The 18,417-nt window shown below is 36.2% G+C and overlaps 1 protein-coding gene across 1 annotated transcript in view; it reads right to left on the bottom strand.

Annotated features, from left to right (window-relative positions):
• Positions 1 to 18,203, bottom strand: part of SLC38A11 (solute carrier family 38 member 11) — a 54,144-nt gene extending 35,941 nt beyond the window's left edge. The window contains exons 1-7 of the mRNA XM_025852386.2: positions 18,037 to 18,203; positions 17,424 to 17,541; positions 15,182 to 15,256; positions 9,258 to 9,392; positions 8,304 to 8,369; positions 5,022 to 5,128; positions 2,811 to 2,890 (exon numbers count right to left, since the gene is read on the bottom strand). Coding sequence (XP_025708171.1) covers positions 2,811 to 2,890; positions 5,022 to 5,128; positions 8,304 to 8,369; positions 9,258 to 9,392; positions 15,182 to 15,256; positions 17,424 to 17,541; positions 18,037 to 18,075 — 620 coding nt within the window. The 5' untranslated portion in view covers positions 18,076 to 18,203. The remainder of the gene's footprint in view (positions 1 to 2,810; positions 2,891 to 5,021; positions 5,129 to 8,303; positions 8,370 to 9,257; positions 9,393 to 15,181; positions 15,257 to 17,423; positions 17,542 to 18,036) is intronic.
• Positions 18,204 to 18,417: the final 214 nt, after the last annotated feature.

The following is an 18,417-nucleotide window of genomic DNA, read 5'->3' as shown; positions in this document are numbered from 1 at the left end:
TTAACATCTAAATATTGAAAGAGTTAAGTAAATAATCCCTGTTATTAGAAAAATTTCAAAGGCTCAGATGAAGTCTGATATCACCGCTCGAGGAAGGTTAGAAAGATACAGACCACACTTTGTTTACAACAGAAATTAATAGCTCTTTGGCCATAAAATCAATTCATTTAGCACCACCAGGAAGTGGCCGCTCCTTTCTCTTTCCTTTGTATCAAGATACACTTGCCTATATGACAGTCATTTGTGCAACCTTAGCTTCCCCACTAAATGGTGAGCCCCTTGAGAGCAGAGATATTTTCTCCTTGTATTCACAATAGTATCTCACACACAGGTTGTATAAAAAAAGGTACCAAAACAATAAGTGGGGAATGAATCATGAAAAATAATGGCACAAGGGTGCTTAAAATAACACAAAATCTATGGTCTATTTTTAGAAATGATATGTCAGTTCAAATGTATACTCATGATTTTAATCTCTTGAAACCTAGAGGTTCTAGGTGCTTGCTCGAAAACTCACAGCTGTTCAATTATGAATTGGTTCCTAGACCAAATCCCTCAGAATCTCTCGAAGTGGGCCCTGGCATCAGTATTTTTTAAAGCTACTCAGGCAATTCTAATATGATGCTAAAGTTGAAAATCATTGTTTTAAACTAACCCCTTGGGGCTCAGTTAATTATTATTTATCTCCAACTTTTAGCTACTTGGGTTTTTTCCCTCAATATTGCCTCATAGTACTATATTTGCCAAATCGATAAGACCTTTTATTATAACCTAATAATTTATTGTCTAGAGTCACTTTTCATAATAAAAGCTCCAATAAAAAAAGTTCTGTCCTGGGGCGCCTCGGTGGCTCAGTTGGTTAAGCGTCTGCCTTCGGTTTAGGTCATGATCCCAGGGTCCTGGGATTGAGCCCCGCATCGGGCTCCCTGCTCCGCGGGGAGCCTGCTTCTCCCTCTCCCACTCCGCCTGCTTGTGTTCCCTCTCTCGCTGTCTCTCTCTGTCAAACAAATACATAAAATCTTTAAAAAAAAATTCTGCCTTTATTTATTGTATTTTGTATTTTGTATTTATTGTATTCTGTTCAATATATTTATTGGCTTCTTGTTGTATAAATTCAGCTCTTGAAAATCAGAGATGAATACAGTACCAATACAGTAGATACTAAATAAATGTCAGTAGAATTTAACATATGCTTTTGTGCTTTTATGCTTACCTTTCCTGGGCCGGGAATGCCTTTTACGCTTTTCTCTATCTGAAACAATTCAGATTCATCTTTCAAAACACCCAGATCGTATTTTTTTTCCCATTAAGCACTCTCTTCTTTGGCACTGCTATTGCTCTAATCCTTCTATTTTGCACTTCTACTGCACTGCTTTCTTTTTCTTCTTTTTTGTTTTTAAAATGTTCACTACTTGATTGTGAACAACTTGCAACAGGTGCTGACTTTTGCCTCTCTGCTCTTTTTCTCTCAGGGTGCAGCAAAATAGCTAGAAACAACAGGCATTCAGTAAGCGTTCACTAAATGAGAGAATAAATGGCCACAGTGAAGGGAACTGGATGCGTTTTTAAAACTTGCTAAGGATTGAATTGTGTCCCCTCCAAAAATTCGTATATTGAAGCCAGAGCCCCTTTGTGATGGTATCTGGAGATGGAGACTTTGGGAGATAATTAGGTTTACAGGAGGTCTTGAGGACAGGGCATGCTTGATGGGATTAGTGTCCGTATAAGTAGAGATACCAGAGAGCTTGCTCTTTCTCTCGATGTCTGCCCTGTGAAGACACAGCAGCAAGGGAACTTTCTACAACTAGGAAGAGACCTCTCACCAAAACCTGACTGCTGGCAGCCTCCAGAACTATGAGAAAATAAATTTCTGTTGTTTAAGACCTCTATATGTATTTTGTTCTGACAGCCCGAGCTAATACAACCATGAACTGGGATTCAGTTATTTGAAAACATTAATATAAACATGATAGATATTTATGCTTTTCTCTTTTATTTCAATCCTTTAAAAAAAAGTGTTTTTTTCAAAGTAAAGGTTGTATTAAATGCAATTAGACTAGATGTTTCATAATTCCTTCAAAATAAGTTTGAGGCATAATTTTTGGAACTTTCCTGGTAGACTAAGAAGCCAGACATAAGCATATGAAGTTGAAAATGATGTGATCTTGCAGGACAGTTAATCAATAGGAAAAAGAAGTTACCTTGGGAACCACATTATCACAGATAGTTACTCAACAGGTTTCCTTTTCTTTCCCCCCTCACAGGTAACATTCACAAACTATCACCATCAGTTCACAAATGACAAAATTTTAACACCAAATAATCAAAGAATATAATCTTAGTAGAGAATAAACGGTGGTTTGCAAAGTGATTACATTTCCTCTAATGGAGAAAACTTCCATTATATTCTTTATTCTTCTCATTTCAGCCTATATTGGTGAAACTTTGTTAAGAACAAATCCATCTCTGGGATAGATACAAAAATTTCTGCCATTTACCATTTTCCCTCCCGAGTGCCCTACTTCATTCCTATTTCTCACTATTCGAGATCTCTTCCTTATTCTAATTCTTAGGACCAGTCATTAACATGCAAAGTAAACTCAGTTTAATCTCATCAGCCATGGAGGGGCCAAGTGAAAAATGCCTGTCCACTTAGATGTAATTATCTTCTCTCATTTTGTCAAATACTTAAGATAAATGGTGCTTCTGGTACCATGATTACTTTATACTTCAGCATTTGCAATATGTCATATAAATATCTATGTGAAGGCTATAAATTAAAGACTAACCAATATAGCAACAAAACTTACATGTATGGACCCAATGAGACTACCCTGGTCATTACAATTCCAAGAATCAGAGCTGTTAAAACTGTCGAAAGAAAAGAGATCTGCAAAAGAAAATGTAAAGATATGGTCAGTTTGGAAGAGAGATTATTGAATTGAAAATATTAGGTGTTTCTCTTTTTACTTGAGTAAACATATATACAGCTTTTGTTTATATAATCCTGCAGTAGTTTTTTCTTACAGACTACTGTTGATAATCTCAGACATGTAACTTTTTATCAGTCCACAGTATTATTTTTTTTCCCCAAATAGGGAGGCAGGTATGTATAACTAATCTTGCGACATAGCTTTAAAGGTTTTTAGTGGCTTACTGAATAGAATACAAAATTGGTGATTTTAGGTTATAAAAGTCAAAGGGAAGTTTTTTTCTTTCTTCTTCAGGTCTATTTTGGTGATGACTTGTGCTTTTTTCTATCTATAACTGCTTCTTCTGCTTCTGTCTTTACCTTACCCTCTACCTATCAAGACAGGGCCCCCCCCCACACACACTCACTCACACACATTTTTGGGGTGCCTCTCCTTTTTTCTTTCTGTTCTCTAGCTCTGTTAGTCTATTTTTCCTGTTTGATTTTGCCCTTTGGTCTGTGTTTCTAAAGTCTTTGCTTTTTCCTTTCTATTCTGTCACTATTTCAACTGGTTAAAATATAAACTGGTCTGTGTGTATAGAGTGTTCTGTGCACTCATTATTAGATCTGTTTCTGCCCTTAATTTTTTTTTAATGGATAAGCACATTTTAGATTTCTTTCTCTAATATGAAAAAACATAATGTAAAATAGTTTCTGTTTCTTTGGGTTAACCAAAGAAACCATTAACCTTGTTTCCTGGGTTGTTAGTTTTTAACTAGAAAGAAGGGTCTGTTATGAGTCCTCTACTGAGGAAGAGATTTTAAGTAACATTCCCAAGGTCACACAGCTAGAATGTGGCAGAAGGAGAATTCAAATGCAAGCACCCTGACTCCAGATCAGGGCTCCTAGCTACTCTGGGTTTGCTCACCGGGAGATTTACTTAATATTCCAATATGACACTTTTAAGAGACACTTAGGGGAAGATGTTCAGGTATTAATAATATGATAGAATATTAGCTTTCTTTTCATGAATGCCTGGCCTTCTGCTCTCTGAAGATAACATTTATGTCTACAACATGGGAAATGGGAAATTGTTCAGCATTTCAGATAATTCACAAAAAAGCCGCTTTAATGGACTCTTATTTATTTCTGGAAGTCTGTTAGGGAACAAAGGTAGAGTGGTCAGAATATTTGGAATACCATCTCCACTCTCAGCTTTACCTGGAAGGACTGTGGGCAATAGGATCCATAATAGGATCCCATAACACACCCAAGTCTGTTAGGGAACAAAGGTAGAGTGGTCAGAATATTTGGAATACCATCTCCACTCTCAGCTTTACCTGGAAGGACTGTGGGTAATAGGATCCATAATAAGATCCTTAAGGAAGGATCCATAACTGTGAATACACATGAGACGTCACAGTGAAAAGTAAAATTCACTCAACTGTTGGACTTTTCAAATTAGAACATAAAAATATATAAATAGCTCTTTTTAAAAACTTTTTAAAAAAATTCATCAGAATGTTTGGCATAATGTAAATTTAATGCCAATAATATTTTGCATAAAATACAAACACTCCAACACTCGTTGAGAGTAAGGAAGTAAAAATACAGGTAGATAAAGGCTAACCTATGCAGATGAGCCCATATGGTGAGTTGAATAATTATTTGGTTGGTTTCATTAGAAATGCATCATCATTTCTCTTTAGCAATAAGAATCATATACACTGGTCAAATTCTCATGAATTAATGACACATTGATATTTAAAGTCACTGGATGAAACACACTGTAGTTTACAAAAAAATTTTGAGCCAGTGAAGTGATTCATCCTTACTTCTTAAATTTAGTCTAAATTTAAATTATTTAAACTACTATCTGTAAAAAATGATAGAACATTTTTTTCAGTGAATTAGACCTGGTGTAAGTATAGTTGTTTTTATTTTCTAAATTGGAAGTATGGTGTCTGACATCAGCGTATCTACCTTAGAAAGAAAGGTAAGAAAGAAACTAAGATAAATACTGTAATTAAGAACTTGGTTACACAGACAGTCATTTGACAAAATTAGTGCAGGTAACAAAGTGCATTTCTGAGCCTTAGATGTAAGTTACCTTTCCAAGCTTCGCTATATCTCGATACAAGGACAAAGGCAGAGTAAAGGCAGCTGTGGAGAGCATAATGATGAAGTGGCGACCAATAAGCAAGTTTTCAGGGTCAACTAAAACACAACAAATATTATAAAGTCTTTATAGGTATGAGTTAACACACCAGTGATACAAGTAAGCAGTCAAATATTTAAGTGCAAAAATGACTTAAATAACTTTAAATGTTATCAAAATGACAAAGATTTTAAGTAAATACATCCCACAAAACCATGTAAAAATAGAAATGTCACAAAAATGTAAATACAAAAAACTTAAGGATGAACCTATAGTTCAAATAATCTTATAATATTTTGCGTTCAAATTATTTAGTAGCCTCCTAATCAATTTTCCTGCTTCTACTCTTCCTTTATCCCCCTTAGAATATACTTGTAATCTGGAAGGTACAGAGATCCTTCCCCAAGGCTAAAAACACAATGTCACTCTTTGTCCAAAACCCTCTAATGGCAAATCCCTTCTCTAGGAAGTAAGCTACATGAGGAGGGGGCATGTGCTGAGGCTTTTTTTCTTCTTTTTTAAATTCTGTAACCTAGAGAGACTTAAACAGTAGAGCTTGAAATTTCAAGACTCAAGCTTTAGATAAAAATATTCTATTTCTATACTTTTGTTGAGAAAGAAGTGGTTTCCCTGAAGAAAAGGAGACAGAAGCAATATAGGGACACCATCGGGAAGCACTGCTGAAACTGGTATATGCTGCAGAGTCTCCGCTATCACAGTGAGTACGTAATTGTGTGTGTGTTGGGGGGCGGGTTGTGTGTGCAAGTGTGCCTATCATCAAATACAAACAAAAGCTGTAAACATAAAATAAGACATACTTCCAAGGATTTATATATTTTTAAGGCTGTGCTAATCACAGCGTTAACTTCGGGAGCTATATATCTATTCCAAGGAAGATACCACTGCTTACATTTTTTAGCTCATATTGAATTCCTTCAGAGATCATATCATTATGTTTTTGAAATGTCCCCAGTGGCACCAAGTCTTTGTTCATTAATTTCTGCAAAGTCTAAAGTCTCTAGAATAAGCAAGTGAGTGTGGTTTAAAAAAAAAAAAAAAGATAAAAGAAAAAGAAAGCTATTACTGGGAAAAGTAAGTGAGACTAATTTTCTTGTATGGTTAATAAACTCACAGGGAAGTTTCCAGATACAATTTCAACGTGGTATAAATGTGACATGCGTATGTATACACTGTAATAAAATAATCATGAATATTTGCTTAACTCAGATATAACTAAACAATCATCACAAAGTTGTGAATCAAAACGCTAAAACAGGAAGTTCAAGTTCCCAAAAACTTGAACTCAACTATTTACATATTTCTGGTGAGCATAATTTGAATTAAATTATTTGTATATTTGTTTCTGTTTACCCTTTCAAATCATTTGCTTTACCAATGTGTTTGGTAGAAAATATAGATTTCCTTCACTGGGAAAATTCTAAGTCCTAGAAAAACACTGAAATAAAATGCTATGAATAGCAGAGAGGAGCCTACTAACAAAGGGTCTCTATTACCATAAGGGACATTTTTAAATAAGGATCTAATGATGAGATCTATTATTTATCCTGATCTTCTAACAAAAAAAATACACCTTAATAAGTATTTTAAATGAAAATAAAGTTATAAAAAGATTTTTCTAAATTAATATATGCTCCTTTGAAAAACCAAAACAACAAAGGAAACAGAAAAAAATCTCATGACTCCTGCAATTAAAAGATAATCACAGTTTACATGTGAATATATTTTTCCTTGTTTTTTCTTAGTTGTTTATGAAAATAGAAAATTTACATGATTAGGTCATATTTTATATATGACATTATATTCTTTGCATTTTTCCTTAGTATTCTATCCACTCACGTGATCTCAGTTTATGAAAACATGGTTTGTAGTTGGGGGCTAGAACGGAAGCTGCTGCTAAGAGCTAACAGTGTTGGGAGAGCCTACTATATGCCAAGCACTGTCTGTATTACCTCTGCTGTTTCCCACAATAATTCTATGAAGCAGGTTATACTCCACAATTTAAAGATGAAGAAACTAAAACTCAGAGAGGGCATTAACCTTCTCAAGATCACATAGAGCAAGCAGCGGGTCTGTGATTTGATGGTCAAGTCTCCCTGATTTCCTTTTCCACTAAACTCTGTGAAAGGAATAGGTGCAATTTCTAGTTTTAGGTTTTGTTTTATTTTGGTTTGTATGTCTCTAGAAGGAGTGATTCAGCACTAAGAGGAAAGGTGTTTTTGCATCACTTTCAACTATGATAACAACTATCGAGTAGGTCACTATGAAATGAGGATTGTGTGGCTTGGGTGAGAAGCTCTTCAAAAAAAAAGACTCATGATGTCTGAGTTATTCAAATTGCCATGATATGGTGAAAGGCTGAATAGGGCATGGGGTTGTGGCACATGTTGAAAAGGTCTGCCTGAAGTGTTCATAATGGTTTTTCAGAATCATGCCAAATGAAACAACCCAAATGTCCCTCCACTGGGAGATAGATAAACTGTTGTACATTCTTATGATGGAATACTCCTCAGCAGCTAAAAAAAAAAAAGAGCAAACTACTGATACAACCCAAAACTTGGATGAATCTCAAATGCACTATACCAAAGGAAGGATGCCAGACTTGAAAGGCTCCATGCTATATGATGCCATTTATTTGTCATTCTGGGAAAAGCAAAACTAGGGAGAGAAATCAGATCAGTGGCTGCCAGGAGCTGTAGATTAGGGAGGGTTTGACTACACAGGGAAATAAGGAAAATTTTGGAGGGTGGGTGATGGAATTGTTCTGTATTTTGATTGTAGTTGTGGATATATGACTATATATGCATTTGTCTAACTATATGTTACAGACCTAAACAGTAAAAAGGGCTAATTTTACTATATTAAATTATATCTTAATACAAATAATGGAGAAAAAAGTCAGCTTGCTTATTTTAGAAATGGCATTGTAAAAAGAAGACGTGAAAAATGTTACTACATAGAGTTGGTGATATGTAAAATTAGGTATTTAAAATACAAAGTATTTTAAGTATATGAATAGTAATGATATCCTCTAAACAGCTAAGGAGGAACTAAACTATATATAAAAGTAGATTAATGCTTTAGGATCAGAATGGATCATGGATATTGCCAGATACTTGAAGTCATCCAACTCTTCCACTTGCAAATATTTTGCTTGTAAATTAGTATGAACAGCATTAACTATGAATAATACATAAAATATATACATTGACTCACCTCCTGGGATTCTTTGGAAAACTTTGCTCAAAGTATCTCCAGTTATTATGTTATAACTTATCATAGCTAAAAACATAATTAAAACAATACAGTTACCAAGAAGCCATCACATATTTCATCTTGAATATTTTGATTTTTTTTTTTGCTAAATACACTTTATTTTTCCCCCAAGTTTTTATTTAAATTCCAGTTAGTTAACATACAGCGTAATATTAGTTTCAGGTGTAGAATTTAGTGATTCATCACTTACATACAACACCTGGTGCCCATCACAAGTGCCCTCCTTAATACCCGTTAACTATTTTGAAAGTAATCCATTATTCCCAAATATTGGCATAATCCTAATTCTTTCAAATATATATTGTGACTACAAATATGTATAATTTCAAAAAATAACTAGACAACAAATATATGGGAGAATATCAATTTATATTACAAAAACATTTTCACTTCACGAATTGATTCTTTCCAGAACAACTTTAAATAATGGTGAGTTTCCGTAGTCATTTAAAATGTGATTTGTTTTGTTACAAAAGTTCAGTTTCCACATATGTTTTCAGGAATACATGCATTGCTCAAAGTGAGGAACAATAATAGAAAATTGTGAAGGCTCCCAAATATCCCCTAATTTTAAAAAGGAGCTAATGGTTTGACCAATAGATTCTGTATTACTGATTTAAAAAATGATGTCAATTTAGTCATTGGTGAATGTTAACAATTTACCTAAGAAGTGCTAGAGGACATGTTCACCATTATGGTACAGATTTTAAATTACATGTTGGCCTTGTACGTGGCTTCCATAAACCCTTAGGTTTTCAAAAAAACATATTTCAGCCGCGGAAGAAATCTATTATTTTACCTATTCACTTTTAATCTCCTATTAAAACTATCTTCTTCAGAAATAGTTGTATGTTTAGGAAAGAGTTACGCTTTTCATTTTCACATTCAACTTACCTATAAAAGGATAAAAAAACTGAAGAACAGAGAGGAGGAGATACCCCGGAAAGCCAAAGGTTTTATTGACCAAAGACTGGTAAGTGTCTGTTCCAGAGAGGGCCCCTCCTTTTATCAATAAAACAAGGGAAAAGTCTGTGGCAAAAACAGCCATTAAACAAATGTCAGATTACATTTAATACAAAAGCTTTTTGTATTTTGACTTAAAGAAAGAGAAACTTTAACGAGTTTAATTTAATGCTATAGTCAATTGGCTTGGCAAGGCTTACTTTCTGTTCATAAAACATTACCTTTCATGAAACAGTACTGTTTCCAGTTATGTATTTTTCAGTTGAGATGCAAATACACTTAACATTTCTGTGCAATGAACTGGACAGAAGAGGGTACACAGACTAGAGTCAAAGCATCAGGTTTTACTTTCCTAACTTAACTAGTGTAACGACTATTAACAGGATGAGGCTCAACTGTCCAAGCAGCAGAATGTAGGTAATCAAATATTTCATAGATGTTCAATGTGTGAAAACCGAGAATGAAAAATGATGTAAGCATTCAGAAAAAAAATAGATTGAGGAGAATCAGATCATTTGTTTTATAACAAAGTACAACTAGTAACTTTATTTTATAGTTATGGTTACGAGCGAACTCCAAGAATTTTTTTAAATTTACATTTTAAAGATTTAAGCTCTCATTTTAGAGTTGGAATTGAAGATGCAAATATACAGAAATTATGTAATTAAAAGTTAATCTCCCCTTTTTTTTCATTTAACGCAATGTTTTTTGAGCACTTAATGAACGACACTTGAGTTGTACTGGGTACACAGCTGTGTGATTCTTGTTTTTTCTCTTCTCTCGCTCATGCTTCCATCACAGTTGATTTTTTTTATCCTTTAAATAATTTGGAAATGCATTAAAATACAAAGAAGAAAATAGAAATCATTGCATTGTGCTTTCTACCTTGATTCCTTCCCACATCACTGAATCTTCTTTTAACAAATTCATCAGTGAGCTCCAATTTGATAAATCCAATGGACACCTCCTAAATCTTAATCTAATCTGCTATTTCATGGCAGTTTTTTTTTTTTTCTGTTCACTATTCTCCTCTTCTTCAATCACCTTCCCTTGGCCTTTGTGACATCACTTTCTTTTGGATTTCCTCCTACCTTTTTGACCAATCATATACAGTTTTTCACCAATTTCTTTTACTCTGTTTAAAATCTGGATTCTTGGACTTTTTTCTCACTCTTCAAAATGTCCTACTGTGGTCTTATTCATCCCTACAGCTTTAATTTTCACACAGATGTTATTAACCCTTCTAAAATTCGATCTTCAACCTAGACTCCTCCAAAACTCCAAATTTCTATATCTAGCTGTCTAATAAACATTTTATCTTGGAGATCTCATAGACATCTTGATTTTAAGTGTCCAAATTCTGATTTATATATTTGTTCTGGAACCCGCTTATCCATCTATATTTCTCCAAACTGTGAACAGTACCAGCAGAAATTTGAGCATCACCCTAGACTTCTCATTACCCATCACCTCCTACATTCTTTTGGTCACCAAATCCATTAACTCTTGCATCATAAATTATTCAATGGTGTCCCCTCACTTCTAATCTCTAATCTACTTTATTTTAGGGTTTTATCATTTCTCACCTGGATTACTACGAAAACTCCTAATAGTTCTCTCATCTACAAATCTGGCCCCTCTTCAAAACACTTTTAACATTCCCTACCCTACCAAGATTTTCTTGACATCCCTCCTGTACCAGATGGATCTGACCACAGCATAAATCTGATCTTGTCTTCTGCTTAAAATCCTCCCGGGGAATCCTCTAATACTTTTGGATAAAAAAAATCCTTTTCATGAGGCAGAAAAAATGATTTATTAGTTATGTGATCCTGGGTGAAAGACTTGACTTTCTTGAGTCTCATCTATAATGTAAGACAATACACCAAACCTTGATGAGTCTGTGAGGATTAATGTTTACATGTCTACCACAATGCCTGGCACAATGAATGAGAGCCTGTGCTACTTTTGTCTGTTTCCTATAGGATGCATCTGGTGGTGGAAAAAGTACTGTATCTGGAGTCTGATAATAATAACAATGAGAAGAATCGCAAAAATACTAGCAAATACTTTCACAACACTTTTTGTATGCCAAGCTTTTTCTCAAGTGCTTTATGCATATTGACTTGTTTAAGCTTCTCAACAACTCTAACTAGGTGCAATTATTACCCTCCACTCCCCCTTTAATAGATGAGACAAGCGAGGCATAGAAGGTTAAGCAAATCGCTGAACTTCACAGAGCTAGAAAGGAAGAGTCGGGACTCAGATCCTGGTAGTCTGGCTCTAAAATCCATGCACTTAATCCAAGTTTCAACTCTGTTGTCAGTAACTGCTAACCTTGGGCAAGTCATTTTAACTTCTTAAAGTCTCAATTTCTTTCTCCATAAAATGGAACACGAATGCCTATTTCATAGAGCCAGAAGGATTAAGTACAGTGGCTGCATTACGCTCAGCATCAAGCCAGTCCTCAGGAAGTGGTAATGATTATCATTACATGGGAGCCTTCATAAATGCCTCTGCAAACCTCTAACTTCCTCCCTTTCCACTTACAAACATCAACCCTATGCTTAAGCAGATGGAATCACTCACACAGTTCCCTTTTGCATCTCTACATTTCCATCTGCTTGGAGTACCCTTCCATTTTCTTTGCTCACTCATAAACAGTCAGTGGAGATGTCTTTTTGTCACCAAAATATGCCTGCTCCTTTGAGACTGGGTTAAATGCCAATATCCCTATCATCTTGCCCATATTTTTAATATGGTGTTTTTCATAAAGTATTATAATTCTGTTTTTGTCTGCCTGACACTACATTGTGAGCTTCAACAGGCAGGAATAATGTTCTTCACTGAAATAATGGCAGAAATGTCACTAAATATTTGTTGAATAAGTCAGTATAGCAGGATTGCTAGATGTCTACATATCTGATTAAAATTTAATGTGATAAATGGCCTAATGAGCATATTTTAAAATACTCTGCAAGCACAAAGAACATAGCAATTAATTATATTGCCTTTGTTTAAAACCGGGAAAAGCTTCACAGAGGAGTAGGTCTTAGATACAGGATTTCACCAGGTAAAGAAGAAAAAGAATGTCAAGTAGGGACACTATCCATGGGAAGGCAGCATGAAGGCACATTCTACAGGGACTGGAATAGTCCAGAATGGCTAAAACATAACTTCTACACATGGTAATGTTGGTGACTATGTGAAAGAGAGGTTAGATTAATTGGAGATGATACTAAAAGTTCAGATTGTGGTTGAGCTATGAAGGAATTTGAATGCAATAATTTTTTTTCTATTGTCATTATACAGTAATGGAATGTCTTGATTGGGGACATGAAAGAGACCAGACTGAGGTTTTATGAAGGTAATTCTGCAGCAATATGGAAGACTTATCAGGAAATGGTCAGATGCTAATGGCAGGAAAACTCAACAGCAACTTACTGACCAACGAAGAGAAAGAATGAGGACCTCAGTCACAGAGAGGAGGTAACCAGTTTCACAGATGTTGTGAAGTTTTGGTGAAGAACTGTATGTTTGGGATGAGAATGCTGACTTTTATAAAAGGTCAAAATACATTGCTTAAAGTTAACAATTTGCTAAGAATTTAGTCAGTAATAAATGTGTTTCTCTATTTGTAAAGTACAAGCTATAAATATATACCTTAAGAGCTTTAGGAATCTGAAATATCAATCAACACAACATTTTGATCTCACTTTAAATATATTGCATGAAAAGTTTAGATAAATCCATGAATGAGTCCAAGTCATTCAACATAAAAATTTTCTTTTAAATCAGTAATTTTTTCTTATTTCCCAACATTTCACAAACATGGAAACAGAACTTAGAAAAACTACCTGCTGAGCTGGACATACCTCATTAGAGGCCTTAAAAAGACAAAAGCATCTAGAGAAAAACCATTGTGTAATTACAGTGTCAATTTAAAGAAAAACTCAGCATTATACCCTACTTGTAGATTTTCCTCTTAAAAGCCTAATTAAGAAATAAAATGAATCATAGTCTATAAATTTTTTTGCTTCTGTGTGGTCATCCTTTATTCATTAAATTATTTAAAGATTTTGATCTTCAGCTGAACAAGAGTAACTATGACTTTGCAAAGGGCTGCTTACAAACTTTGCTGTAAGTTTATGCATAGCATTAGTTGAGAAAGTTATTCACATTATGATTTATTTGTGCATAATGTGATTTAATTCACCTCAAGTATTTAATTCTTAGGTGATATGTATTTTTTAATTTTTTTCTATCTATTGGTTTACAGTGTGCATAAATGTTTACAATGTACTTAAATAAGCCATGGTTATTATGCCTGGGCGGAAATTAATTGTTAGTGCTGACTGACTGGGAAACAGGAAATTAAAAACTACAAGGGTAATCCTTGAATGGGATTTTTTAGTGTGATGAATGTTTTCATGAATGGAGTGCAGTTTTTAAACACCAGCAACTCTGAATAAGCATAATGTTACGGGTCCCACCTTACTATGTTATGGGTCTGAAGCTACAAAGTAAGAGCTGTAGTAGCTCAAAGCAGCTTAGGTTTGGGGAGAACAGGCTGTGAGAAGAAAGGAGGGAGGAAGGCAGTCCAGTGCTTCTGCAGCTCTGACTCTGGTATCTATGGCATGCTTTACTCTCTCTTCCTCAGCCTGAGGGGAAAAAATGGCAGAGTTACAGGCTGGTCTTCAAAACCTGGGATTTTTTTGAGGGCATGGCATCTCGGTCAGGTCTCTGGAAGCAGAGATGGGTCAGAGATTTTTGGACAAGGGACTTTGAGGGAGTGCTCTTCAAGAGAATGGGAGTGACAGGATGGAGCAGGGGAAACAGTTCAGCAGGGAGGTGGTCTCCGGTGGAGACTGGCTGCACGTTCCACAAGCATTGGTCTCTCGGGGCCAGGGGTGCAGGTGTGTGTGCGTGCAAGCGCGCACAGCTTTTCTGTTCCTATCGGTCATTCTTAGGCTGAGGGCTGTGGGGAAACGGTGGCTGGGGATCATAACCTCACAGAAAGGTGGTGCCACTGAGAGCCAGGTCAATACTGAAAAAACAAGGCTGAGGTGTTTTACGTTCCCTGGTAAAAGGGCATCTAAGTGACCACATATAGTGGCCACCATAAAAACAACCACTGCAGGGGGTATCTGTGATCACTGCCTTTTTCACAGTGACCCTAAGGTAGAGGAAGGACCCTGTGATTGTCATGAGGTGAGCTGGTGGGGTGACAGGGCAGGGATGAGAACAGCAGGAAGAGGAGGTGATTATGAGTTGTAAAGCCTGCACTCGGAGGAATGGCAAAACGTGAGTATGAATGAACTTGTTACGTGAAAAGGGGGAAGCAGAAGAGAAGTGATATAGAAGCACCTTATTGCTGTACTTAAAGATAGTGGCAGGCAGGGAGCCTGGGCAGGCACAAGGAGAGGTGGGGAGTGGGTGGTGAACCCTGCTGGTTGAGCAGCAGGCCTTTTAGTTCTACCTGCACAAAAATAACCAGAAAGAGTTGTTTATTTGTGTACACCTGCTTAAGGTTTTTTGTGGGAAGGGAAGGCCTGATGTCTACCCTTTCAAAGCAGTCTCAGCATTAATCAGCCTTTAAAAGGACTCCCATCTACCACTCTCTGCATAAAGTGAAAAAGGCACATGAAAAGGATTTAGACTTGGTAATATATAATGCTTTTCTAATCTGTTCAAGGGATTAGCAGGAAAAGTAAATCTTCTCAGACATAAATGTCTGAATTCTTTAGGATTATTTGATGCACTTCTTAATTAGGAAATTCAATTATTGTGTGTGTGTGTGTGATCATCACTGCACAATTTAAGTTGCAGGAAAAAACAATTACATAGTATTTTACCTGTAATATATGAAACCCCGAATAAAAGCAATATTCCCAGAGGAAAGCCAGCTTGCTTCATTGAATAAGGCAATCCTGGAAAAATATAAAATGCCCCACCCATCACATTAATAAAACATATAGAGATACAGCAGCTTCCCCCAATTCCTATATATAACAGGCTAAGTAAGTTGACATATTTATAGGACATGGTTGTAAACAGTGCATATTACTACTCAAATTAAATGTTAGCATATTAATACTATTTCAGAATAGAATGCAAGCTAAGGACACGTCAAGAGAGCAAGTTTATGAGATGATGAAATAAGAATAAGAAAGCAGCAAATGAAAAACAGATGTCAGTTCACTTCAGGGTGAGGAGGGAATATGACCTTGAATGTATGGAAAATAATGACCTAAAGCTTTCTTTACATGCTAGCTGGGAAAGCAGAGAGGGTAATAAGAGCACAAAAGGATTATGGGATATGAAGAAAGACTGACTCCAGAATCCAAGTGGGTAAACAGGAGAGAAAAATGAGAAGGCAAAATATTTTTTATTATTTATTAATTTTTATTTTTTTTTACTATTTATGTATTTTTTTAAAAATTCATTTATTCATTTGAGAGAGAGAGAGCAAGAACAGGAGCAGGGAGTGGATCAGAGGAAGAGGGAGAAGCAGACTCCCCACTAAGCAGGATGCCCTACCCTGGGCTCGATCCCAGTACCCTGGGACCATGACCTCAGCCAAAAGCAGATGCTTAACCGACTGAGCCACCCGGCACACCAAAAGTGTTTTTATAAAGCTGAAGCGGTATATAAAAGTATTTCTTATGAATTTTTTTGGAAATGGTCAGTTTTAGATTATGGGCAATAAAATATTTAAGATGAAACATATTTAAAATATATCCACCCAGAATTTTTATTCTCTGGAAAATTTTCCCTTAAAATATCTGCTAAACATAATTAAGAGCTATTTTTTAATGTTGCTGACATGAATCAGCTTCAAGTGTTCACTTCAGGAATTAACTCTGGAATTCTGCCAAGTAGAGCTGTCCACACCTCCCTAGTTCATGGGGGTAGAGTTTCAAATAAATCTTTGCCCCTACTTGATTACTTTGCTTCACATACCTCTATTTTATGTGCCATTAAAAAGAACTGTCTATATATGGAAACAAGTAACATCAAGAAACACATCAGCTTGCAAAAGGTGAAAAAAGTAACTCAATTCAGATAAATGTTCAATGACTGTAACTAAAATGTCAAAATTTTACAGGAAAAAGTATTCTCAATGCATATTGCAGGATTTTGTTTTGTCCTTGCTTTTTCTTAAACTGGATGTTTTCAAATAAAAAAAAAATAATTAGGGGTGCCTGGGTGGCTCAGGTCATGATCCAGGGGGCCTGGGGTGGAGGCCTCCATCAGGTTCCCTGCTCAGCAGGGAGCCTGCTTCTCCCACTCCCTCTACTGCTCCCCCTGCTTGTGCTCTCTCTCTCTCTCTCTCAAATAAATAAAATCTTAAAAAAAAAGAATAATCAGCACTGAAAAAGTAATTGCCTTAATTACTATAATGCAACACACTTTATTTTGTCAGAATTTTCCCCTTGGTTCAAACTGGGAAAATATGAGCTGCTCATTTCTTTCAATTCTGATTATTTGGCTCCTTTGTTAAAAAAATTTATGCATTTTCATTCAACCAATATCTACTTATTGATTGAATGATACTTAAAATTAATACATCATAATAAGTTTGTACTTAAAAATTAAAACTGGATAGATAGGTAAGGAAATACTGTATGATTTAATTTTTCACAAGATTGTTGTTTTCACATTGAACTTATGTACTTTCAATATTACCAGATATCTGGAGATTTACACTTTAGAAGGTCATAGAAAGGTGGTTTAAATAATGGTGGACCCTTCAGGAAGAGGGAAAAAGTATATTAGGCAGCATTATCAATTGACCATGTAGCCTACAAAAATAAATTCAGCATATCCCATATGCAGTTCCACCTTAGCCTACCACATATGGGGGATGCTCTCAAATGAGGAAAAAGTCTGAATCACGACCCCATCTTCAGCATAAAAGACACTGTTCTGATGCACATAGTTACATTGGAAAAAAAGGAAGGTTTTTATGGAAAAATTTACCAATTCTATTATTTAAGATTTTTTCCTTAAAAATAACCAATACAAACAACATGGTAAGAGTTTTAAATTTTGTCTTTTCACTTGAAATTTAAAACAAAACAAAACAACACTTACCTATTATACCAGATCCTATAATGGAGTTGACAACATTAAAAACAGCTGTGAACTGACGATAAGTTTTCCCTTTGTGCTTGTGTTCAGAAACGAGGGTTTCTCTGTCATCTAGATTGCTCTATTTTAATATATAAAATGGCAATTAAGTATTCACTAGGTCAAAATATTAGAGAAGTGTCAGACAAATATGCAACACAGGACACCAACACGACATTAGTAGTAATAATTAGTAATGTCAGTAACTATAAGAATGATTAGTATAATATACAATAAAGAGTAACAATAACAGGTAATTCAACAGAGCATTGTAAACAAATTCCATTCTAAAATGTCCCAATTACAGCTGCGCCAAGTTCAAGGACCGCTGCATGGAATCCCAGAATACAGGATCTGTTAGGGAGCCAATGATGCGATTTTGTGAGATTAAAGGGGTTATACTGAAAAGTGCCTGTCAAGAAAAAAAAAAAAGTCAGATGGAGGGAAAACTTTTTCTCCTGGAGAACTTCCGCGGTGCTAAACCAAGACCCCAGGTGAAGTTAGCGGCTCTCTATTGCAGGGTGAATGAAACTGGAAAGGACCTGGCTGCAGAAGCTGCCCCACGCTCCAGCTTTACCTGCGGCGGGATGACGGGCCCCTGTGCTTGGTAGCCCATGGCTGCTACAGAGTCCTCAGTACGTGGAAGGCTCGAGAGCCTCGATAGCCCACTCAAGCCTGCCCAGCCTCCTCTGCGACCTCCTACAGCCGGAGTCCGCGCGCGGCGGGGGAGGGGAGCGAGCGGTCCCGCGGTTGCCCCTGGCCCCACCTCCTCAGCCCCCCCCCCGCCCCCGCAGCGCGGAGCGCTTTCCTACGGGAGCTTGCCCAGCCAATGCACCCTCCTTCTACAGCGGGATGCTACAGGATGTTTCTGATCTGGGCAGCCCTCTCTCCCTGTACCCTCCTTTTTCACCCCACCTCCGGTTAGAGAGCACAGTGTGTTCCGCCCTACACTGCCCTG

Source organism: Callorhinus ursinus, unplaced genomic scaffold (genome assembly GCF_003265705.2).
Source record: "Callorhinus ursinus isolate GAN/ISIS: 27379988/994484 unplaced genomic scaffold, GSC_fseal_2.0 scaffold2, whole genome shotgun sequence".
Lineage (NCBI taxonomy): Eukaryota > Metazoa > Chordata > Mammalia > Carnivora > Otariidae > Callorhinus > Callorhinus ursinus.
The sequence above is the reverse complement of the archived record's forward strand: the minus strand, read 5'-3'. Positions and strand labels throughout refer to the sequence as shown.